Below are 25455 nucleotides of genomic sequence, written 5' to 3'. Positions count from 1 at the left end.
TTTTTACTGGAGAGTAGTTCTATAAAAACAGAATAGCACTTGTCATATAGAGGATCTTTGACTAGCATTTTTACTGGAGAGTAGTTCTATAAAAACAGAATAGCACTTGTCATATAGAGGAACTTTGACTAGCATTTTTACTGGAGAGTAGTTCCATAAAAACAGCATATCACTTGTAATATTGAGGATCTTTGACTAGCATTTTTACTGGAAAATAGTTCTATAAAAACAGCAGATCACTTGTCATATAAAGGATCTTTAACTAACATTTTTTTGGGAGAATAGTTCCATAAAACAGCAGAGCACTTGTCATTTAGAGGATCTTTGACTAGCATATTTGCTTGACAGTAGTTCCATAAAAACAGCAGAGCACTTGTCATATAAATGATCTTTGACTAGCATTTTTATTGGAGAGTAGTTCTATAAAAACAGAATAGCACTTGTCATATAGAGGATCTTTGACTAGCATTTTTACTGGAGAGTAGTTCTATAAAAACAGAATAGCACTTGTCATATAGAGGATCTTTGACTAGCATTTTTACTGGAGAGTAGTTCTATAAAAACAGAATAGCACTTGTCATATAGAGGATCTTTGACTAGCATTTTTACTGGAGAGTAGTTCTATAAAAACAGAATAGCACTTGTCATATAGAGGATCTTTGACTAGCATTTTTACTGGAGAGTAGTTCTATAAAAACAGAATAGCACTTGTCATATAGAGGATCTTTGACTAGCATTTTTACTGGAGAGTAGTTCCATAAAAACAGCATATCACTTGTAATATTGAGGATCTTTGACTAGCATTTTTACTGGAGAGTAGTTCTATAAAAACAGAATAGCACTTGTCATATAGAGGATCTTTGACTAGCATTTTTACTGGAGAGTAGTTCCATAAAAACAGCATATCACTTGTAATATTGAGGATCTTTGACTAGCATTTTTACTGGAAAATAGTTCTATAAAAACAGCAGATCACTTGTCATATAAATGATCTTTGACTAGCATTTTTACTGGAGAGTAGTTCTATAAAAACAGAATAGCACTTGTCATATAGAGGATCTTTGACTAGCATTTTTACTGGAGAGTAGTTCTATAAAAACAGAATAGCACTTGTCATATAGAGGATCTTTGACTAGCATTTTTACTGGAGAGTAGTTCTATAAAAACAGAATAGCACTTGTCATATAGAGGATCTTTGACTAGCATTTTTACTGGAGAGTAGTTCTATAAAAACAGAATAGCACTTGTCATATAGAGGATCTTTGACTAGCATTTTTACTGGAGAGTAGTTCTATAAAAACAGAATAGCACTTGTCATATAGAGGATCTTTGACTAGCATTTTTACTGGAGAGTAGTTCTATAAAAACAGAATAGCACTTGTCATATAGAGGATCTTTGACTAGCATTTTTACTGGAGAGTAGTTCTATAAAAACAGAATAGCACTTGTCATATAGAGGATCTTTGACTAGCATTTTTACTGGAGAGTAGTTCTATAAAAACAGAATAGCACTTGTCATATAGAGGAACTTTGACTAGCATTTTTACTGGAGAGTAGTTCCATAAAAACAGCATATCACTTGTAATATTGAGGATCTTTGACTAGCATTTTTACTGGAAAATAGTTCTATAAAAACAGCAGATCACTTGTCATATAAAGGATCTTTAACTAACATTTTTTTGGGAGAATAGTTCCATAAAACAGCAGAACACTTGTCATTTAGAGGATCTTTGACTAGCATATTTGCTTGACAGTAGTTCCATAAAAACAGCAGAGCACTTGTCATATAAATGATCTTTGACTAGCATTTTTACTGGAGAGTAGTTCTATAAAAACAGAATAGCACTTGTCATATAGAGGATCTTTGACTAGCATTTTTACTGGAGAGTAGTTCTATAAAAACAGAATAGCACTTGTCATATAGAGGATCTTTGACTAGCATTTTTACTGGAGAGTAGTTCTATAAAAACAGAATAGCACTTGTCATATAGAGGATCTTTGACTAGCATTTTTACTGGAGTAGTTCTATAAAAACAGAATAGCACTTGTCATATAGAGGATCTTTGACTAGCATTTTTACTGGAGAGTAGTTCTATAAAAACAGAATAGCACTTGTCATATAGAGGATCTTTGACTAGCATTTTTACTGGAGAGTAGTTCCATAAAAACAGCATATCACTTGTAATATTGAGGATCTTTGACTAGCATTTTTACTGGAGAGTAGTTCCATAAAAACAGCATATCACTTGTAATATTGAGGATCTTTGACTAGCATTTTTACTGGAAAATAGTTCTATAAAAACAGCAGATCACTTGTCATATAAAGGATCTTTAACTAACATTTTTTTGGGAGAATAGTTCCATAAAACAGCAGAGCACTTGTCATTTAGAGGATCTTTGACTAGCATATTTGCTTGACAGTAGTTCCATAAAAACAGCAGAGCACTTGTCATATAAATGATCTTTGACTAGCATTTTTACTGGAGAGTAGTTCTATAAAAACAGAATAGCACTTGTCATTTAGAGGATCTTTGACTAGCATTTTTACTGGAGAGTAGTTCTATAAAAACAGAATAGCACTTGTCATATAGAGGATCTTTGACTAGCATTTTTACTGGAGAGTAGTTCCATAAAAACAGCATATCACTTGTAATATTGAGGATCTTTGACTAGCATTTTTACTGGAGAGTAGTTCCATAAAAACAGCATATCACTTGTAATATTGAGGATCTTTGACTAGCATTTTTACTGGAGAGTAGTTCTATAAAAACAGAATAGCACTTGTCATATAGAGGATCTTTGACTAGCATTTTTACTGGAGAGTAGTTCTATAAAAACAGAATAGCACTTGTCATATAGAGGATCTTTGACTAGCATTTTTACTGGAGAGTAGTTCCATAAAAACAGCATATCACTTGTAATATTGAGGATCTTTGACTAGCATTTTTACTGGAGAGTAGTTCTATAAAAACAGAATAGCACTTGTCATATAGAGGATCTTTGACTAGCATTTTTACTGGAGAGTAGTTCTATAAAAACAGAATAGCACTTGTCATATAGAGGATCTTTGACTAGCATTTTTACTGGAGAGTAGTTCCATAAAAACAGCATATCACTTATAATATTGAGGATCTTTGACTAGCATTTTTACTGGAAAATAGTTCTATAAAAACAGCAGATCACTTGTCATACAAAGGATCTTTGATTAGCATTTTTACTGTAGAGTAGTTCTATAAAACAGCAGAGCACTTGTCATATAGAGCAGTGGTCCCCAACCACCGGGCCGCGGCCTGGTATCGGTCCGTGGATCGATTGGCACCGGGCCGCACAAGAAATTAAAAAAAAATTAAAAATTAAAAATACAATTTTATTAAATCAACATAAAAAACACAAGATACACTTACAATTTGTGCACCAACCCAAAAAAACTCCCTCCCCCATTTACACTCTTTCTGTTATTAATATTTTCTGGTTCCTACATTATATATCAATATAGATCAATACAGTCTGCAGGGATACAGTCCGTAAGCGGTAATGTGTTAATAATTTCAAACATAAGTCGCTCCTGAGTATAAGTCGCACCCCCGGCCAAAATATGAAAATAACTGCTTATACTTATAGTCCAAAAAATACGGTACACGTTTGTATTAATATTTATTGTTTACAAAGAGAGCACAGTCCACCAAGTTCCTTGCATGTGAAACATACTCGGCAAATAATAGGATGTACTTTTTATTCCTTGGAATTTTCTGCGGGTGCTAACTTGCCGCGTCCTCACAGGTCTGGGATGAAGGGAGCGTGAGTGACGTTGCCATAGCGACCCATTACTTCGACCTGAGGCGCATCTCCAACGAGCAAGATGGCGACCGAGGTATAAGGCGTGAAGGATGCAGGATGTGTTCGTACTTAAAAAAAACTAAACAAAAAAAAAACCTTGCAGGGTTTTTGCCGACGTTCGGTCCCGCCTGGGTCAACCTGTACGGCTCCGTCAGGAACTCTCTGGGCGACGACACGGCCGAGCTGAACGAGGGCATCGGAGAGGGCGTGTCTTACAGGTTCCGTTCAAAGCCGCTCTCGACGTTACGGTACGATGCAAACCAACCGATTCGCGTGTCCACCTGAAGGGGGCGTGTCTACGTGGAGCTGGCGGTGGAGATCCTGTCCGGGGGGCCGGGCCCGGAGTCCAAACTGGCGCGGATAATTAAGCCGGCGAAGGACGCCAAGACGGGGAAGGCCGCGGGGAAGGATGGCAAGACCGCGGCATCAGCAGCAGCCGGCGCAGGAGGCGGGGCTTCAGGAGGCACGGGGGAAGACGACAGAGGGAAAGCGGCGGCGGAGGTTCTACCCGTGGAATGTCCTCCCACGGTAAAGAACATCACGACTCTACAGAGAAGACATGAACCAGTGAAGGTTTTTGTTTCAGCTCAACGCCGACAACAGAGGCGACTTCCTGCTTTTCGGCGCCGTGTTTGAAGCCGGCATGGTGGACAGGAAGATCGGAGACAAGCCTCTCAGTTTGGAGTTCTCCCTGGGTGAGTCTGGCGGCACCGCGTGGTCCCAGCATGCATTGTGTTCCTGCACATCGCACCGCGAGTGACATAGGGGTTGGCGTTGATGACCTCCGTTCTTCAGCGCTGGTTCTGGTTCTGTGGTTGTCGTCGCAAGCCAAAGAAAAAGCAAAAACAAACGTATGGCGTTGATTGTCCCAAGAACTTTTGAGTAGAGATGGATTAATGGCTCTTTGAAGGGAAGCGGATCTTAAGGAGCCGTTCCTTTTAAAAGAGTCGTTCAAAAGACTGGCTCGTTCCTATATATATATATATTGTTTCATCAAGGAAACAGTCACTAGTAACCATACTTGCCAACCCCCCGATTTTCCAGAGAGTCTCCCGAATTTCAGTGCCCCTCCCGAAAATCTCCCGGGGCAACCATTCTCCCGATTACCACCCGGACAACAATATTGGGGGCGTGCCTTAAAGGCACTGCCTTTAGCGTCCTCTACAACCTGTCGTCACGTCCGCTTTTCCTCCATACAAACAGCGTGCCGGCCCAGTCACATAATATACACACATAAGTGAATGCAAGGCATACTTGGTCAACAGCCATACAGGTCACACTGAGGGTGACCGTATAAGCAACTTTAACACTGTTACAAATATGCGCCACACTGTGAACCCACACCAAACAAGAATGACAAACACATTTCGGGAGAACATCCGCACCGTAACACAACATAAACACAACAGAACAAATACCCAGAACCCCTTGCAGCACTAACTCTTCCGGGACGCTACAATATACACCCCCCCCCCCCCCCCCCACCACCAAACCCCGCTCCCCCAACACCGCCCCACTCAAATATAGTATCGTTGACTCCCGAACTCGGAGGTCTCAAGGTTGGCAAGTATGCTAGTAACAGGAATAAGATAGTAATACCCCGTTAAAAACAAGACTTTACAATAAAAATATGGCAGCTCAGTCAACAGAATTTTAACGCAAATTTTTTTTTAGTTTTTTTCAATATGCTGTAAAGAACACCGTAAAATCATAAGTCAAGCGGATATTTAAGTATTTATTCTTATTAAGACAAAAACATGTTTGGAAAGTATGGTAATATCATACTTGCCAACCCTCCCGTTTTTAGCGGGAGAATCCCGGTATTCAGCGCCTCTCCCGACAACCTCCTGGCAGAGATTTTCTCCCGACAAACTCCCGGTATTCAGCCGGAGCTGGAGGCCACGCCCCCTCCAGCTCAATGCGGACCTGAGACTGAGTGGGGACAGCCTGTTCTCACGTCCGCTTTCCCGCAATATAAACAGCTTGCCTAACGAATTCAAACGAATGGAAACAAGAATTTCAGTTCATCCAGGACAGTTCGAAGGGGAAGGTGTATGTTGCCTGTAAATATGTAGAACAGACTTCTCCATTGAACACGGTGGCCGAAATGATATACTCATCATGAACGGAGAAGTTAAACAGGACAATACTGCCATCTAATGGATAGCCACCGGAACACTGAAATTCAAGTATTTATTTAATGTCAATAAAATAAATAAATATATATATATATATATATATATATATATATATATATATATATATATATATATATATATATATATATATATATATATATATATATATATATAGCTAGAATTCACTGAAAGTCAAGTATTTCATACATACATATACATATATATATATATATATATATATATATATATATATATATATATATATATATATATATATATATATATATATATATGAAATACTCGAGTTGGTGAATTCTAGCTGTAAATAACCACGCCCCCGACCAAGCCCCCCGCCTCCCGATATTGGAGGTCTCAAGGTTGGCAAGTATGGGTAATATACTGTAATATTTGTTGCAATAATGGTTACTATTAAAGTTTAAAAGGTATGCAATTTCAAGCAGTAAAATGACAAAAATCTATTACATTTAGTGAGAAAATATGAAGTACTTTATTGACACGTATCATTTCCAGGTGTTTGCGGGCCAGATAAAATGATGCCACGGGCCAGATCTGGCCCCCGGGCCTTGAGTTTGATACCTGTGACCTAGCATGTCATCACCCCCCGCGGATTGCGCGGAAGTGCATCCAAATGCAACGTTTCCTTTAACGTTTGTTCATTTTAAAGTTGATTTGATTTTGTTTCTTTTTTCCAGTCGCCTATATCTTTTCTAAATCCAAACAAAGGCTTATTAAACTCCGCCCACAAGTTAACTTCCTGTCTGACTGCGTTCACACGAATAGAGCCTTCTGGGACGACTCTAAATCTGTGATGTCATCGCTTCAATAAATGAAGCTGGTTTTTGATTCTGATTCTGAGAGGGCAGCGGGGGTAATTTACCTAAAGAACGGCTGCCAAACGAACGAATCACCACTAGGAATCGGTTCTCATCGGCCACTTGAAAGAGCCGTTCAAAAGACTCGACTCGTTCGCAAACTTCACATCTCTACTTTCGAGACAATCATTTTTGGTGTCCATCCCCTCGCCCAGGTAACTATGGCAACGTGCAGGAGGCCAGCGCCCAGCCCGGACCGCGCTCCCCGAGTCCCGCCCTGGGTCGCAGGAGACCCCTCGGGGACAACCCGGACTCCCCCTCCTCCTCGCTGCTACCCAGGGAGCCCCAGGACCCGGCCAGGTCGTCCAGGTCCACCACGCGTCCCCAAAAGCCGCTCATCGTGGAAGGAAACAGGTCTGTGATGAATACACGCAAGTACACGCTTACTGTACCAAGCAGTGTGTACATGTACATCGTTAGGTACTACATTGTTATGTACAGCGACTACTTCAAGTACTACATGTATTTCATGTACAGATACTACATGTATGTTATATACAGGTACTACGTGTTTGTTGTATACAGGTACTATGTGTATTTTATACACATGTACTACATGTATGTTCACACATGTGTTTCATACACGGGTAATACATACAATTTATATACATGTACTACATGTATGTTATATACAGGTAGTACTTGTATTTTATACACAGGTACTACATGTATTTTATACACAGGTACTACATGTATTGTATACACAGGTACTACATGTATTTTATACACAGGTACTACATGTATTGTATACACAGGTACTACATGTATTTTATACACAGGTACTACATGTATTGTATACACATTTGCTACATGTATTTTATACACAGGTACTACATGTATGTTATATACAGGTAGTACTTGTATTGTATACACAAGTACTACATGTATGTTATATACAGGTACTACATGTATTTTATACACAGGTACTACATGTATTGTATACACAGGTATTACATGTATGTTATATACAGGTACTACATGTATTTTATACACAGGTATTACATGTATTTTTTACACAGGTACTACATGTTTGTTGTATACAGGTACTACATGTTTGTTGTATACAGGTACTATGTGTATTTTAGACACAGGTGCTACATGTATGTTCACACAAGTACTACATGTGTTTTATACACAGGTACTACATGTAATTTATATACAGGTACTACATGTATGTTATACAAAGGTACTACATTTGTTTTATACACGGGTACTACATGTGTGTTATACAAAGGTACTGCATGTATTTTATACACAGGTACTACATGTGTTTTATACAAAGGTACTGCATGTATTGTATACACAGGTACTACATGTATTTTATACACAGGTACTACATGCACTTCATGTACAGATACTACATGTATGTTATATGCAGGTACCACGTGTTTGTTGTATACAGGTACTACATGTATTTTATACACAGGTACTACATGCATTTCATGTACAGATACTACATGTATGTTATATGCAGGTACCACGTGTTTGTTGTATACAGGTACTACATGTATTTTATACACAGGTACTACATGTAATTATTTACAGATACTACATGTATGTTATATACAGGTACTACATGTATGTTATATACAGGTACTACGTGTTTGTTGTATACAGGTACTCTGTGTATTTTAGACACAGGTACTACATGTATGTTCACACAAGTACTACATGTGTTTTATACACAGGTACTACATGTAATTTATATACAGGTACTACATGTATGTTATACAAAGGTATTACATTTATTGTATACACAGGTACTACATGTAATTTATATACAGGTACTACTTGTATGTTATACAAAGGTATTACATTTATTGTATACACAGGTACTACATGTGTTTTATACACAGGTACTACATGTAATTTATATACAGGTACTACATGTATGTTATATACAAGTACTACATGTATTTTATACAAAGGTACTACATGTATTGTACTATACAGTTACTACATGTATTGTATACACAGTTACTACATGTGTTGTATACACAGTTACTACATGTGTTGTATACACAGTTATTACATGTGTTGTATACACAGTTATTACATGTATTGTATACACAGTTACTACATGTATTGTATACACAGTTACTACATGTATTGTATACACAGTTACTACATGTATTGTATACACAGTTACTACATGTGTTGTATTCCCAGTTACTACATGTGTTGTATACACAGTTATTACATGTGTTGTATACACAGTTATTACATGTATTGTATACACAGTTACTACATGTATTGTATTCCTAGTTACTACATGTGTTGTATACACAGTTACTACATGTGTTGTATACACAGGTACTACATGTATTTGCCACTGGAGAAAGAGAAGCCTTGCATCAATGTTCTGAGTCAGTGGGAGGACAGAACCTATCGTCTGTACAACTCCAACATGCTGGAGAACATAGCAGTCCTGTTTGTGCGTATACACACACACACACACACCATGGAGACACTCATTTACAGCGCATCCGTGACAACAGAACCTATGATCCAGTGGCAAGAACATGCATGTTGCAAGAAGAGGAGTTATTGTATGAAATGTGTTATTTTGCTGTCTGCTGGCTCCAGATCAGCCCCTTAAATCATCCAGCAGAACAAAAATGGAATTGCTGGATAATTTTTTACATTTTGTGTTAAAACACGGCCACTTGACTTACCTGACACAACGAGTGCGTTTGCGTTACAGGAAGAAGGCGTGGCCACAGCCGCCGAGCTCCACAGGAATTTGCACTCTGGGGCTGAGCAGGCGCTCAGAACAACGGTCCAAGAGTTCTGCGTGGATGCCAGGTGTCCACTCCGGAAATAGCCGTGAACGGTCGAACCTGGTCCCTAAAACCCGGCGTGTCTTTTTTTTTTTTTTTTTCCCAGGAGTTTTATCGCCGCTGCAGAGTCCAGGTTGAAGGCGGAGCTGAAGTCCGGTCACCTGACACAGCTGGACAGGAAGCGCCTCACCATGTGCAAACAGGAGCTGGTAGGAGAGAGCCGAGCACAGGAACCATAACAACACAGGGAGTCACGGAAATAGACAATAATCTGTTCCAGGGTTAAACTGTTCCCAACCCCGGGGAAATGTTTTCTTTTTTGTTAGTCAAATTGTGATTGGCTATGATTATGAACTTTGCAGGAGAGCATGATCGGCGACGCTCGGTCCCTGGTGGAGAGGAAGAGGAAAGCAGGCGGCGTGAAAGAAGCGCTGCGGGACGCCACAAAACTCACACACCAACTGCGCTTCTTGGTGGAGGAGGTACAGATTGCGGCGTGTGACCGCCTCCTCCTGAAGGTGAAGCACGTCCAGGTTTCACCGTCTTGTCGACTTTGCAGCCGCAGCACACGGTGCCCGACGTTTTTGTGTGGTTGCTGAGCAACAACAAGCGCGTGGCCTACGCTCGTCTGCCAGCCAGAGACGTCGTCTTCTGCAGCCGTCAGGAGGCTCGAGGAGTTCACTGTGGAAAGATCCTGACGCTCTTCCTTAAGGTGTAATGCAAAAATAAATAAATATATATGTATGTATGTACTAGGGGTGTGGGAAAAAATCGATTCAAATTCGAATCGCGGTTCTCACGTTGTACGATTCAGAATCGATTCTCATTTTTAAAAATTCGATTTTTTTTTTAATACTTTTTATTTATTTTTATTTTTTTCAATTAATCAATCCAACAAAACAACACACAGCAATACCATAACAACGCAATCCAATTCCAAAACCAAACCCGACCCAGCAACACTCAGAACTGCAGCAAACAGAGCAATTGAGAGGAGACACAAACACGACACAGAATAAACCAAAAGTAGTGAAACAAAAATGAATATTATCAACAACAGTATCAATATTAGTTCCAATTTCAACATAGCCGTGATTAAAAATCCCTCATCATCATCATTAGACATTTATAAAAATAAAAATAAATGAATAGTGTCACTGCATCGCATCTCATAAGCTTGACAACACACTGTGTCCAATATTTTCACAAAGATAAAATAGGTCATATTTTTGGTTAATTTAATAGTGAAAACAAATTTACATTATTGCAATCAGTTGATAAAACATTGTCCTTTACAATTATAAAAGCTTTTTACAAAAATCTACTACTCTGCTTGTATGTCCGCAGACTGGGGTAGATCCTGCTGAAATCCTATGTATGAAATGAATAGAGAATCCTTTTGAATCGGGAAAAAATCTTTTTATTTTTTTTATTTTTATTTTTTCGTTTTTGAATCGAGAATCGTTTTGAATTGAAAAAAAAATCGATTTTGAATCGAATCGTGACCCCAAGAATCGATTTTGAATCGAATCGCCCAAAGATTCACAGCCCTAGTATGTACATACATATATACAGTCGCGATCAAAAGTTTACATACACTTGTAAAGGACATAATGTCATGGCTGTCTTGAGTTTCCCATAATTCCTACAACTCTTATTTTTTTGTGATAGAGTGATTGGAGCACATACTTGTTGGTCACAAAAAAACATTCATGAAGTTTGGTTCCTTTATGAATTTATTATGGGTCTACTGAAAATGTGAGCAAATCTGCTGGGTCAAAAGTATACATACAGCAATGTTAATATTTGCTTACATGTCCCTTGGCAAGTTTCACTGCAATAAGGCGCTTTTGGTAGCCATCCACAAGCTTCTGCTTGAATTTTTGACCACTCCTCTTGACAAAATTGGTGCAGTTCAGCTACATTTGTTGGTTTTCTGACTTGGACTTGTTTCTTCAGCATTGTAGGACTTTGGGAAGGCCAATTTAAAACCTTAATTCTAGCCTGATTTAGCCATTCCTTTACCACTTTTGATGTGTGTTTGGGGTCATTGTCCTGTTGGAACACCCAACTGCGCCCAAGACCCAACCTCCGGGCTGATGATTTTAGGTTGTCCTGAAGAATTTGGAGGTAATCCTCCTTTTTCATTGTCCCATTTAAAGCACCAGTGCCATTGGCAGCAAAACAGAGCATAATACTACCACCACCATGCTTGACGGTAAGCATGGTGTTCCTGGGATTAAAGGCCTCACCTTTTCTCCTCCAAACATAAAGCTGGGTATTGTGGCCAAACAGCTACATTTTTGTTTCATCCGACCACATAACTTTCCTCCAGAAGGTCTTATCTTTGTCCATGTGGTGTCAGATGAAACAAAAATTGAGCTGTTTGGCCACAATACAATTGGTCACATTTTCAGTAGACCCATAATAAATTCCTAGGGATGTCCGATAATGGCTTTTTGCCGATATTCCGATATTGTCCAACTCTTAATTACCGATACCGATATCAACCAATAGCGATAAATACAGTCGTGGAATTAATACATTATTATGCCTAATTTGGACAACCAGGTATGGTGAAGATAAGGTCCTTTTTTTAAAAATCAATAAAATAAAATAAGATAAATAAATTAAATACATTTTCTTAAATAAAAAGAAAGTAAAACAATATAAAAACAGTTACATAGAAACTATTAATTAATGAAAATTAGTCAAATTAACTGTTAAATGTTAGTACTATTAGTGGACCAGCAGCACGCACAATCATGTGTGCTTACGGACTGTATCCCTTGCAGACTGTATTGATATATATTGATATATAATGTAGGAACCAGAATATTAATAACAGAAAGAAACAACCCTTTTGTGTGAATGAGTGTAAATGGGGGAGGGAGGTTTTTTGGGTTGGTGTACTAATTGTAAGTGTATCTTGTGTTTTTTATGTTGATTTAATTAAAAAAAATTTAAAAAACGATACCGATATTCCGATATTGTCCAACTCTTAATTACCGATACCAATATCAACCAATAGCGATAAATACAGTCGTGGAATTAACACATTATTATGCCTAATTTGGACAACCAGGTATGGTGAAGATAAGGTCCTTTTTTTTAAAAATCAATAAAATAAAATAAGATAAATAAATTAAATACATTTTCTTAAATAAAAAGAAAGTAAAACAATATAAAAACAGTTACATAAAAACTAGTAATTAATGAAAATGAGTAAAATTAACTGTTAAAGGTTAGTACTATTAGTGGACCAGCAGCACGCACAATCATGTGTGCTTACGGACTGTATCCCTTGCAGACTGTATTGATATATATTGATATATAATGTAGGAACCAGAATATTAATAACAGAAAGAAACAACCCTTTTGTGTGAATGAGTGTAAATGGGGGAGGGAGGTTTTTTGGGTTGGTGTACTAATTGTAAGTGTATCTTGTGTTTTTTATGTTGATTTAATTTTTAAAAAATTAAAAAACGATACCGATAATAAAAAAAAAAACGATACCGATAATTTCCGATATTACATTTTAAAGCATTTATCGGCCGATAATATCGGCAGGCCGATATTATCGGACATCCCTATAAATTCCTAAAAGACCCAAACTTCATGAATGTTTTTTTGTGACCAACAAGTATGTGCTCCAATCACTCTATCACAAAAAAATAAGAGTTGTAGAAATGATTGCAAACTCATGACAGCCATGACATGATGTTCTTTACAAGTGTATGTCAACTTTTGACCACGACTGTATATATGTAATCTATATGTTGTGTGTGCAGCCACCAGGGAAGCGTGTCTCAGGGTTGTCGGTCCAAGCCAAAGTAGATGTGTATTTGTGGTTTGGATCTTGCACGGACTCTTGCCACATGTTGGATGACCTGCCTGCAGGGTTCACGGCCGCCAGAGGGGGCGCTGCTGCCAATATCCCACCCACTCACCTGAACTGTGCAGGTAACAGAGATACGTTAACGTCATTCAGTTTATTTCCAGGTTTTGTTTTTATGTGCGCGTTTTCTGTTTTTTGTGTGTTTATTTTAATTGTATGTGTTCTATGCGTGATTATGTGCGTTTGTTTGTTTTATGCTTGTTTAATGTGTTTTATATGTGTGTCGCATGTTTTTGCGTTTTTTATGTGTTTTATGCATGTTTGGAAGTTTTATGCTTGTTTTTGTGATCAAAGCGTGTTCATGTGTGTCTTATACATGTTTTTTCGTTTTTGTGTGTTTTATGCGTTAATGTGTGTTTTATGCATGAGCATGCATGTTCGTGTGTATTATGCATGTTCATGCGGGTTCATGTGTGTATTATGCATGTTCATGTGTTTTGTGCATGTTCATGAGTGTTTGTGTGTGTATTATGCATGTTCATGCGTGTATCATGCATGTTCATGCGTGTTCATGTGTGTTTTGTGTATGTTCATGAGTGTTTGTGTATATTACCGGTATGCATGTTCATGAGTGTTTGTGTGTATTATGCATGTTCATACGTTTTTGTGTTTTATGCATGTTCATGTGTTTAATGCGTTTTTGTGTTTCATGCATGTGCATGCATGTTTGTGTGTATTATGCATGTTCATACATGTTTGTGTTATGCATGTTCATGTGTTTAATGCGTTTTTGTGTTTTAGGCATGTGCATGCGTGTTTGTGTGTATTATGCATGTTCATACATGTTTGTGTTATGCATGTTCATGTGTTTAATGCGTTTTTGTGTTTTATGCATGTGCATGCGTGTTTGTGTGTATTATGCATGTTCATACGTTTTTGTGTTTTATGCATGTGCATGCGTGTTTGTGTGTATTATGCATGTTCATACACTACCGTTCAAAAGTTTGGGGTCACCCAAACAATTTTGTGGAATAGCCTTCATTTCTAAGAACAAGAATAGACTGTCGAGTTTCAGATGAAAGTTCTCTTTTTCCGGCCATTTTGAGCGTTTAATTGACCCCACAAATGTGATGCTCCAGAAACTCAATCTGCTCAAAGGAAGGTCAGTTTTGTAGCTTCTGTAACGAGCTAAACTGTTTTCAGATGTGTGAACATGATTGCACAAGGGTTTTCTAATCATCAATTAGCCTTCTGAGCCAATGAGCAAACACATTGTACCATTAGAACACTGGAGTGATAGTTGCTGGAAATGGGCCTCTATACACCTATGTAGATATTGCACCAAAAACCAGACATTTGCAGCTAGAATAGTCATTTACCACATTAGCAATGTATAGAGTGTATTTCTTTAAAGTTAAGACTAGTTTAAAGTTATCTTCATTGAAAAGTACAGTGCTTTTCCTTCAAAAATAAGGACATTTCAATGTGACCCCAAACTTTTGAACGGTAGTGTACGTTTTTGTGTTTTATGCATGTTCATGAGTGTTTGTGTGTATTATGCATGTTCATACGTTTTTGTGTTTTATGCATGTTCATGTGTTCAATGCGTTTTTGTGTTTTATGAATGTGCATGCGTGTTTGTGTATATTATGCATTTTAATACGTTTTTGTGTGTATTATCCATGTTCATGAGTGGTTGTGTGGATTATGCATGTTCATATATTTTTGTGTGAATTATGCATGTTCATGCGTGTATTATGCATGTTCATACGTTTTTGTGTGTATTTTGCATGTTCATGCGTGTTTGTGTGTATTATGCATGTTCATACGTTTTTGTGTTTTATGCATGTTCATGAGTGTTTGTGTGTATTATGCATGTTCATACGTTTTTGTGTTTTATGCATGTTCATGGGTTTAATGCGTTTTTGTGTTTTATGAATGTGCATGCGTGTTTGTGTATATTATGCATTTTAATACGTTTTTGTGTGTATTATCCATGTTCATGAGTGGTTGTGTGGATTATGCATGTTCATATATTTTTGTGTGAATTATGCATGTTCATGCGTGTATTATGCATGTTCATACGTTTTTGTGTGTATTTTGCATGTTCATGCGTGTTTGTGTGTATTATGCATGTTCATACGTTTTTGTGTTTTATGCATGTTCATGAGTGTTTGTGTGTATTATGCATGTTCATACGTTTTTGTGTTTTATGCATGTTCATGTGTTCAATGCGTTTTTGTGTTTTATGAATGTGCATGCGTGTTTGTGTATATTATGCATTTTAATACGTTTTTGTGTGTATTATCCATGTTCATGAGTGGTTGTGTGGATTATGCATGTTCATATATTTTTGTGTGAATTATGCATGTTCATGCGTGTATTATGCATGTTCATACGTTTTTGTGTGTATTTTGCATGTTCATGCGTGTTTGTGTGTATTATGCATGTTCATACGTTTTTGTGTTTTATGCATGTTCATGAGTGTTTGTGTGTATTATGCATGTTCATACGTTTTTGTGTTTTATACATGTTCATGTGTTTAATACGTTTTTGTGTTTTATGAATGTGCATGCGTGTTTGTGTATATTATGCATTTTAATACGTTTTTGTGTGTATTATCCATGTTCATGAGTGGTTGTGTGTATTATGCATGTTCATATATTTTTGTGTGTATTATGCATGTTCATGCGTGTATTATGCATGTTCATACGTTTTTGTGTGTATTTTGCATGTTCATGCGTGTTTGTGTGTATTATGCATGTTCATGCGTGTATTATGCATGTTCATACGTTTTTGTGTGTATTTTGCATGTTCATGCGTGTTTGTGTGTATTATGCATGTTCATGCGTGTATTATGCATGTTTATATGTTTTTGTGTTTTATGCATATTCATGTGTTTAATTTGTTTTTGTGTTTTATGCATGTGCATGCGTGTTTGTGTATATTATGCATGTTAATACGTTTTTGTGTGTATTATCCATGTTCATGAGTGGTTGTGTGTATTATGCATGTTCATATATTTTTGTGTGTATTATGCATGTTCATGCGTGTATTATGCATGTTCATACGTTTTTGTGTGTATTTTGCATGTTCATGCGTGTATTATGCATGTTCATACGTTGGTGTGTGTATTATGCATGTCCATGCGTGTTTGTGTGTATTATGCATGTTTGTGTGTATTATGCATGTTCATACGTTGGTGTGTGTATTATGCATGTTCATGCGTGTTTGTGTGTATTATGCATGTTTGTGTGTATTATGCATGTTCATACGCTGTGTGTGTATTATGCATGTGCATGCGTGTTTGTGTGTATTATGCATGTTTGTGTGTATTATGCATGTTCATACGTTTTTGTGTTTTATGCACGTTCATGCGTGTTTGTGTGTATAATGCATGTTTGTACGTTTTTGTGTGTACTATGCATTTTCATGCATGTTTGATGTGTGCTGGGTATTCATGTTTGTGTATTTGTGTGTTTATTGTATGTTGTATGCATGGTCATGCATGTTTCTGTGTTTTATGTTTATTTTGTTTGTTCTATGCATGTTTAATGTGTGTTCAATGCGTGTTTGTGTGTTTTATGCCTGTTTATTTGTGTTTTTTGCTTGTTTTGTGTTCTAAATTTTGTCTGCATGCTTGATACATGTTTATGCCTGTTTGTGTTTCGTGTGTTATATGCATGTTTTGTTTGTTATATGCATGTTAATGTGTGTTGTATGTGGGTTTTGTGTGTGTTTTTTGAGTGTTATATGCATGTTTTGTGTGTTATAGGCATGTTTATGTGTTTGTATGTGTTTTATGCATGTTAATGTGTGTTCTATGGTGTTCACTGCATGTTTATGCATGTTTTTGTGTGTTTCGTGCACGTTTGTGTATTTAATGTGCATTTTAAATGTGTTCTTTATGTTAATTATGTGTGTTTTCTGTCCGTTAATGTGTGTTTTACGTGTGTGTCTCCAGAGCAGCACCAGTTCCAGCTAAGGTGTCACATGTATCAGGCTCGCGGGCTGATTGCTGCCGACAACTCGGGTCTGTCCGACCCGTTTGCTCGCGTCACCTTCCTGTCACACAGCCAGACCACCAACGTAAGCGCGTGCGTAATCCCACATTGTGAAAGTATGACAGTACGTGTTTATTGTGTGTCAGGTGATCAGTCAGACTCTGAGTCCCACGTGGAACCAGTGCCTGCAGATGAGTGGCATCCTGCTGAGCGGAGACCTCCGGCACATCCTGGAGGAACCGCCGAGACTCGTCATCGAAGTGTACGATGACGACGCCCTGGTACGTATTCACAGTATACATTGTATAGTACAGTATATGGAGAAGTACATGTTGTATTTGGATCTCTCACTGACCCTCTTCTCTGCCATCTTAACCCCACAACGCAGGGCAAGGCTGAGTATCTAGGGGCTACGGTGGCGAACCCCGAAGTCCATTTGTTCTCCGAGCCGTACACGCCCCCCACCCTGCGGTACAGCCCGCTGCACCACGGCAGCCTATCAGGGGGAGAGCTGCTGGCGGCCTTCGAGCTAGTTCAGGTCAGCTGAGCCACGTTCCGATGTGTCTTGCTCTCATTAGGAAGGACAAAAAATCAGTAAGGAGATTTGTTGGTCCGCATGTGCAGATCGCCATGTCTGGAGAGGAAAGTCTGCCCCACTTGGAGGAGCAGGAAGGAGGCGTCTTCACGGTCCCTGCCAACATCCGGCCTGTTCTCAGCCCCTACAGACTCGAGGTGCTCTTTCTTTCACTTCCTGTATCTTGTTTTGTATCTAGTACTCTGAAGGGCATGTTTTCCATCTTTGTCCTTTTGATATTGTCAACAAATTATATTAACACAATTAAATGTCGCCATTTTGAAGTGTGTTTGTGTCCACCAGCTTTTATTTTGGGGTCTTACTTTGACTTTATTTCACTTTCTGTCTCATGTTTTTACATCTAGTACTCTGAAGGGCATGTTTTCCATCTATTTCCTTTTTATATTGTCAACAAATGATATTAACTTTTGTTTATATCAATAATTAAATCATTGTTTTAATTATTTCAAAGCAATGATAATTGCTTTAAAATCATTTTAAAGCAATTATTTTAATGCTTTAATATAATTTTAAAGCATTATTTTAAATGCTTTAAAATGTAATATCGGAAATTATCGGTATCGTTTTTTTTATTATCGGTATCGTTTTTTATTTGTATTTATTTTTTTATTAAATCAACATAAAAAAACACAAGATACACTTACAATTAGTGCACCGACCCAAAAAACCTCCCTCCCCCATTCACACAAAAGGGTTGTTTCTTTCTGTTATTAATATTCTGGTTCCTACATTATATATCTATATATATATCAATACAGTCTGCAAGGGATACAGTCCATAAGCACACATGATTGTGCGTGCTGCTGGTCCACTAATAATACTAACCTTTAACAGTTAATTTTACTCATTTTCATTAATTACTAGTTTTTATGTAACTGTTTTTATATTATTTTACTTTCTTTTTTATTCAAGAAAATGTTTTTTATTTATTGATCTTATTTTATTTTATTAATATTTTAAAAAAGGACCTTATCTTCACCATACCTGCTTGTCCAAATTAGGCATATAATGTGTTAATTCCACGGCTTTATATATCAGTATCAGTTGATATCGGTATCGGTTGATATCGGTATCAGTAATTAAAGAGTTGGACAGTATCGGAATATCGGATATCGGCAAAAAACCATTATCGGACATCCCTAATATTAACACAATAAAATGTCACCATTTTTAAGTGTCTGTGTCCACCAGCTTTTATTTTGGGGTCTTACTTTGACTTTCTTTCACTTCCTGTCTCTTGTTTCACATCTAGTACTCGGAAGGGCACGTTTTCCATCTATGTCCTTTTTATATTGTCAACAAATGATAATACAAAAAAAATGTCGCCATTTTGAAGTGTTTGTGTGCACCAGCTTTTATTTTGGGGTCTTACTTTGACTTCCTTTCACTTCCTGTCTCTTGTTTCACATCTAGCACTCTGAAGGGCAAGTTTTCCATCCATATTACCTCAGCTCATCATATATGTACCCTTTTATATTGTCAACAAATGATATTAACACAGTAAAATGTCACCATTTCAAAGTGTGTTTGTGTCCACCAGGTTTTATTTTGGGGTCTAAGAGAGCTGAAGAAGGTTCAGTTGCTGTCTGTTGATCGTCCTCAGGTACACACAAATAAATATGTACATATAGTACTATTTATATTTTACATGAGTTTGAACCTTTTATGTTATCTGATATGTTAATTGCTAATTTTGCATGCCACATTTATACATGTTTACAATGTATTTGTGAACATTTAGTCCAGCGGTATTCCCTAAGAATCCTGTTTTATCCACGTGACTACATTTGTAAACTACTTCTAGTAGCAGCTATTGTGACCCTGAGCTATGGTATGCCTTTTTGAGGCCCTTAACATGCACGAAAAGTGCCCCATATTTTTGCAGGTGTGGCAGGAATGACCAAAATAATTATATTTTGGGGGTCTCGAAAATGACATTTCAAAATTAGCTCTCTAGCGCCACCTTTAAAATTAGAAAAAAAATTAGCCCCTCCTACCAGTTTCACGTATCTCACACAAAAAATCGCAGGAGACGTCTATCATGACAGGACGCACATAAAAGTCTCAGAAACCTATTCCTGAAAACAAACAGGAAGTCGGCCATTTTGGTTTTCGTCCTCCATTTTTCCGTGAACAAAAAGTGTCAGACTTTAACGAACTCGTCCTAGGAACTTTGACCGAATGAGTCGTGGTTAAAATTACAGATACTACACATAGAAGATGATAAATTCCAAACAAATTTTTCCTGTGCTTTAAGATTTGGGTGTGGTATGGTGCCAAACATTGCTCCGAAGATTTTTCGCCATTTTTTCGGCGAAAAAAAGGGGTCATACTTTAACGAAATCGTCCTAGGGATTTTGACAAAATGAGTCAAGGTTAAAATTACAGATACTACGCATAAAGGCGATTGCTAAAACATTTTTCTTGCGCTTTAAAATGTGGGCGTGGTATGGCGCCAAACTTTGCTCCGATGGTTTTTCGCCATTTTTCTGCCAAAAAAAGGATTTGTACTTTTACGAACTCGTCCTAGGGACTTTGACCAAATGAGTCGCGGTTAAAATTGCAGATATTACACATATAGGCAATGATAAATTGCGAAAAAAAGATTCCTTCGCCTTAAAATGTGGCCATGGTATGGTGCCAAACATTGCTCCGATGGTTTTTCACCATTTTTCTGCAAAAAAAATGGGTCGTACTTTTACGAAGTCGTCCTAGGGACTTTGATCAAATGGTTAAAATTACAGATACTACACATACAGGACATGATAAATTCCAAACAAATTTTTCCTGCGCCTTAAGATTTGGGTGTGGTATGGTGCCAAACATTGCTCCTATGGTTTTTCGCCATTTTTCTGCGAAAAAAAGGGGTCATACTTTAACAAACTCGTCCTAGGGATTTTGACAAAATGAGTCAAGGTTAAAATTACAGATACTACGCATAAAGGCGATTGCTAACACATTTTTCTTGCGCTTTAAAATGTGGGCGTGGTATGGCGCCAAACTTTGCTCCGATGGTTTTTCGCCATTTTTCTGCCAAAAAAAGGATTTGTACTTTTACGAACTCGTCCTAGGGACTTTGACCAAATGAGTCGCGGTTAAAATTGCAGATATTACACATATAGGCGATGATAAATTGCGAAAAAAAGATTCCTTCGCCTTAAAATGTGGCCATGGTATGGTGCCAAACATTGCTCCGATGGTTTTTCACCATTTTTCTTCAAAAAAATGGGTCGTACTTTTACGAAGTCGTCCTAGGGACTTTGATCAAATGGTTAAAATTACAGATACTACACATACAGGAGATGATAAATTCCAAACAAATTTTTCCTGCGCCTTAAGATTTGGGTGTGGTATGGTGCCAAACATTGCTCCAATGGTTTTTCACCATTTTTCTGCGGAAAAAAAGGGGTCGTACTTTTATGAACTCGTCCAAGGGACTTTGACCAAATGAGTCGTGGTTAAAATTGCAGATACTACACATACAGGCGAGGATAAGTTGCTAACAATTTTTTTCTGCATCTTAAGATGTGGGCGTAGTATGGCGGCAAACTTTGCTCCGATGGTTTTTCGCCATTTTTCTGTGGAAATACAGGGTTCGTACTTTTACGAACTCGTCCTACGGACTTTGACCAAATGAGTCGCGGTTAAAATTGCAGATATTACACATATAAGCGATGATAAATTACAAAAAAAAAATTCCTTCGCCTTTAAATGTGGCCATGGTATGGTGCCAAACATTGCTCCGATGGTTTTTCACCATTTTTCTGCAAAAAAAATGGGTCGTACTTTTACGAAGTCGTCCTAGGGACTTTGATCAAATGGTTAAAATTACAGATACTACACATACAGGACATGATAAATTCCAAACAAATTTTTCCTGCGCCTTAAGATTTGGGTGTGGTATGGTGCCAAACATTGCTCCGATGGTTTTTCACCATTTTTCTGCAGAAAAAAAGGGGTTGTACTTTTATGAACTCGTCCAAGGGACTTTGACCAAATGAGTCGTGGTTAAAATTGCAGATACTGTGCATACAGGCGAGGATAAGTTGCTAACAATTGTTTTCTGCATCTTAAGATGTGGGCGTAGTATGGCGGCAAACTTTGCTCCAATGGTTTTTCGCCATTTTTCTGTGGAAAAAAAGGGTTCATACTTTTACGAACTCGTCCTACGGACTTTGACCAAATGAGTCGCGGTTAAAATTGCAGATATTACACATATAAGCGATGATAAATTACCAAAAAAAAAATCCTTCGCCTTTAAATGTGGCCATGGTATGGTGCCAAACATTGCTCCGATGGTTTTTCACCATTTTTCTGCAAAAAAAATGGGTCGTACTTTTACGAAGTCGTCCTAGGGACTTTGATCAAATGGTTAAAATTACAGATACTACACATACAGGACATGATAAATTCCAAACAAATTTTTCCTGCGCCTTAAGATTTGGGTGTGGTATGGTGCCAAACATTGCTCCTATGGTTTTTCGCCATTTTTCTGCGAAAAAAAGGGGTCATACTTTAACAAACTCGTCCTAGGGATTTTGACAAAATGAGTCAAGGTTAAAATTACAGATACTACGCATAAAGGCGATTGCTAACACATTTTTCTTGCGCTTTAAAATGTGGGCGTGGTATGGCGCCAAACTTTGCTCCGATGGTTTTTCGCCATTTTTCTGCCAAAAAAAGGATTTGTACTTTTACGAACTCGTCCTAGGGACTTTGACCAAATGAGTCGCGGTTAAAATTGCAGATATTACACATATAGGCGATGATAAATTGCGAAAAAAAGATTCCTTCGCCTTAAAATGTGGCCATGGTATGGTGCCACACATTGCTCCGATGGTTTTTCTGCATTTTTCTGCCAAAAAAAGGATTTGTACTTTTACGAACTCGTCCTAGGGACTTTGACCAAATGAGTCGCGGTTAAAATTGCAGATATTACACATATAGGCGATGATAAATTGCGAAAAAAAGATTCCTTCGCCTTAAAATGTGGCCATGGTATGGTGCCAAACATTGCTCCGATGGTTTTTCACCATTTTTCTGCAAAAAAAATGGGTCGTACTTTTACGAAGTCGTCCTAGGGACTTTGATCAAATGGTTAAAATTACAGATACTACACATACAGGACATGATAAATTCCAAACAAATTTTTCCCGCGCCTTAAGATTTGGGTGTGGTATGGTGCCAAACATTGCTCCGATGGTTTTTCACCATTTTTCTGCGGAAAAAAAGGGGTCGTACTTTTATGAACTCGTCCAAGGGACTTTGACCAAATGAGTCGTGGTTAAAATTGCAGATACTACACATATAGGCGAGGATAAGTTGCTAACAATTTTTTCCTGCGTCTTAAGATGTGGGCGTAGTATGGCGCCAAACTTTGCTCCGATGGTTTTTCGCCATTTTTCTGTGGAAATAAAGGGTTCGTACTTTTACGAACTCGTCCTAGGGACTTTGACCAAATGAGTCGCGGTTAAAATTGCAGATATTACACATATAGGCGATGATAAATTGCGAAAAAAAGATTCCTTCGCCTTAAAATGTGGCCATGGTATGGTGCCAAACATTGCTCCGATGGTTTTTCGCCATTTTTCTGCAAAAAAATGGGTCGTACTTTTACGAAGTCGTCCTAGGGACTTTGATCAAATGGTTAAAATTACAGATACTACACATACAGGACATGATAAATTCCAAACAAATTTTTCCTGCGCCTTAAGATTTGGGTGTGGTATGGTGCCAAACATTGCTCCGATGGTTTTTCACCATTTTTCTGCAGAAAAAAAGGGGTTGTACTTTTATGAACTCGTCCAAGGGACTTTGACCAAATGAGTCGTGGTTAAAATTGCAGATACTACGCATACAGGCGAGGATAAGTTGCTAACAATTGTTTTCTGCATCTTAAGATGTGGGCGTAGTATGGCGGCAAACTTTGCTCCGATGGTTTTTCGCCATTTTTCTGTGGAAAAAAAGGGTTCATACTTTTACGAACTCGTCCTACGGACTTTGACCAAATGAGTCGCGGTTAAAATTGCAGATATTACACATATAAGCGATGATAAATTACCAAAAAAAAAATCCTTCGCCTTTAAATGTGGCCATGGTATGGTGCCAAACATTGCTCCGATGGTTTTTCACCATTTTTCTGCAAAAAAAATGGGTCGTACTTTTACGAAGTCGTCCTAGGGACTTTGATCAAATGGTTAAAATGACAGATACTACACATACAGGACATGATAAATTCCAAACAAATTTTTCCTGCGCCTTAAGATTTGGGTGTGGTATGGTGCCAAACATTGCTCCTATGGTTTTTCGCCATTTTTCTGCGAAAAAAAGGGGTCATACTTTAACAAACTCGTCCTAGGGATTTTGACAAAATGAGTCAAGGTTAAAATTACAGATACTACGCATAAAGGCGATTGCTAACACATTTTTCTTGCGCTTTAAAATGTGGGCGTGGTATGGCGCCAAACTTTGCTCCGATGGTTTTTCGCCATTTTTCTGCCAAAAAAAGGATTTGTACTTTTACGAACTCGTCCTAGGGACTTTGACCAAATGAGTCGCGGTTAAAATTGCAGATATTACACATATAGGCGATGATAAATTGCGAAAAAAAGATTCCTTCGCCTTAAAATGTGGCCATGGTATGGTGCCACACATTGCTCCGATGGTTTTTCTGCATTTTTCTGCCAAAAAAAGGATTTGTACTTTTACGAACTCGTCCTAGGGACTTTGACCAAATGAGTCGCGGTTAAAATTGCAGATATTACACATATAGGCGATGATAAATTGCGAAAAAAAGATTCCTTCGCCTTAAAATGTGGCCATGGTATGGTGCCAAACATTGCTCCGTTGGTTTTTCACCATTTTTCTGCAAAAAAAATGGGTCGTACTTTTACGAAGTCGTCCTAGGGACTTTGATCAAATGGTTAAAATTACAGATACTACACATACAGGACATGATAAATTCCAAACAAATTTTTCCCGCGCCTTAAGATTTGGGTGTGGTATGGTGCCAAACATTGCTCCGATGGTTTTTCACCATTTTTCTGCGGAAAAAAAGGGGTCGTACTTTTATGAACTCGTCCAAGGGACTTTGACCAAATGAGTCGTGGTTAAAATTGCAGATACTACACATATAGGCGAGGATAAGTTGCTAACAATTTTTTCCTGCGTCTTAAGATGTGGGCGTAGTATGGCGCCAAACTTTGCTCCGATGGTTTTTCGCCATTTTTCTGTGGAAATAAAGGGTTCGTACTTTTACGAACTCGTCCTAGGGACTTTGACCAAATGAGTCGCGGTTAAAATTGCAGATATTACACATATAGGCGATGATAAATTGCGAAAAAAAGATTCCTTCGCCTTAAAATGTGGCC

At 37.9% G+C, this 25455-nt stretch overlaps 1 protein-coding gene across 2 annotated transcripts in view; it reads left to right on the top strand.

Moving 5' to 3' along the window:
• fer1l6 (fer-1 like family member 6) overlaps positions 1 to 25455 on the top strand; it is a 73093-nt gene that overhangs the window by 23065 nt on the left and 24573 nt on the right. For both annotated transcript variants that reach the window (XR_009827570.1, XM_062061489.1), the window contains exons 12-27: positions 3781 to 3871; positions 3941 to 4055; positions 4125 to 4365; positions 4424 to 4532; positions 7024 to 7222; positions 9182 to 9302; positions 9573 to 9673; positions 9755 to 9857; positions 10011 to 10130; positions 10208 to 10360; positions 13440 to 13611; positions 17451 to 17575; positions 17637 to 17771; positions 17879 to 18028; positions 18115 to 18222; positions 19626 to 19688. Coding sequence is in view for 1 of the 2 variants with exons in the window: in XM_062061489.1 (XP_061917473.1) it covers positions 3781 to 3871; positions 3941 to 4055; positions 4125 to 4365; positions 4424 to 4532; positions 7024 to 7222; positions 9182 to 9302; positions 9573 to 9673; positions 9755 to 9857; positions 10011 to 10130; positions 10208 to 10360; positions 13440 to 13611; positions 17451 to 17575; positions 17637 to 17771; positions 17879 to 18028; positions 18115 to 18222; positions 19626 to 19688 (2106 nt within the window). In the remaining variant the exon portion in view is untranslated. The remainder of the gene's footprint in view (positions 1 to 3780; positions 3872 to 3940; positions 4056 to 4124; positions 4366 to 4423; positions 4533 to 7023; positions 7223 to 9181; positions 9303 to 9572; positions 9674 to 9754; positions 9858 to 10010; positions 10131 to 10207; positions 10361 to 13439; positions 13612 to 17450; positions 17576 to 17636; positions 17772 to 17878; positions 18029 to 18114; positions 18223 to 19625; positions 19689 to 25455) is intronic.

Source organism: Entelurus aequoreus, linkage group LG10, assembly GCF_033978785.1.
Source record: "Entelurus aequoreus isolate RoL-2023_Sb linkage group LG10, RoL_Eaeq_v1.1, whole genome shotgun sequence".
Taxonomy (NCBI): Eukaryota; Metazoa; Chordata; class Actinopteri; order Syngnathiformes; family Syngnathidae; genus Entelurus; species Entelurus aequoreus.
The sequence above is the reverse complement of the archived record's forward strand: the minus strand, read 5'-3'. Positions and strand labels throughout refer to the sequence as shown.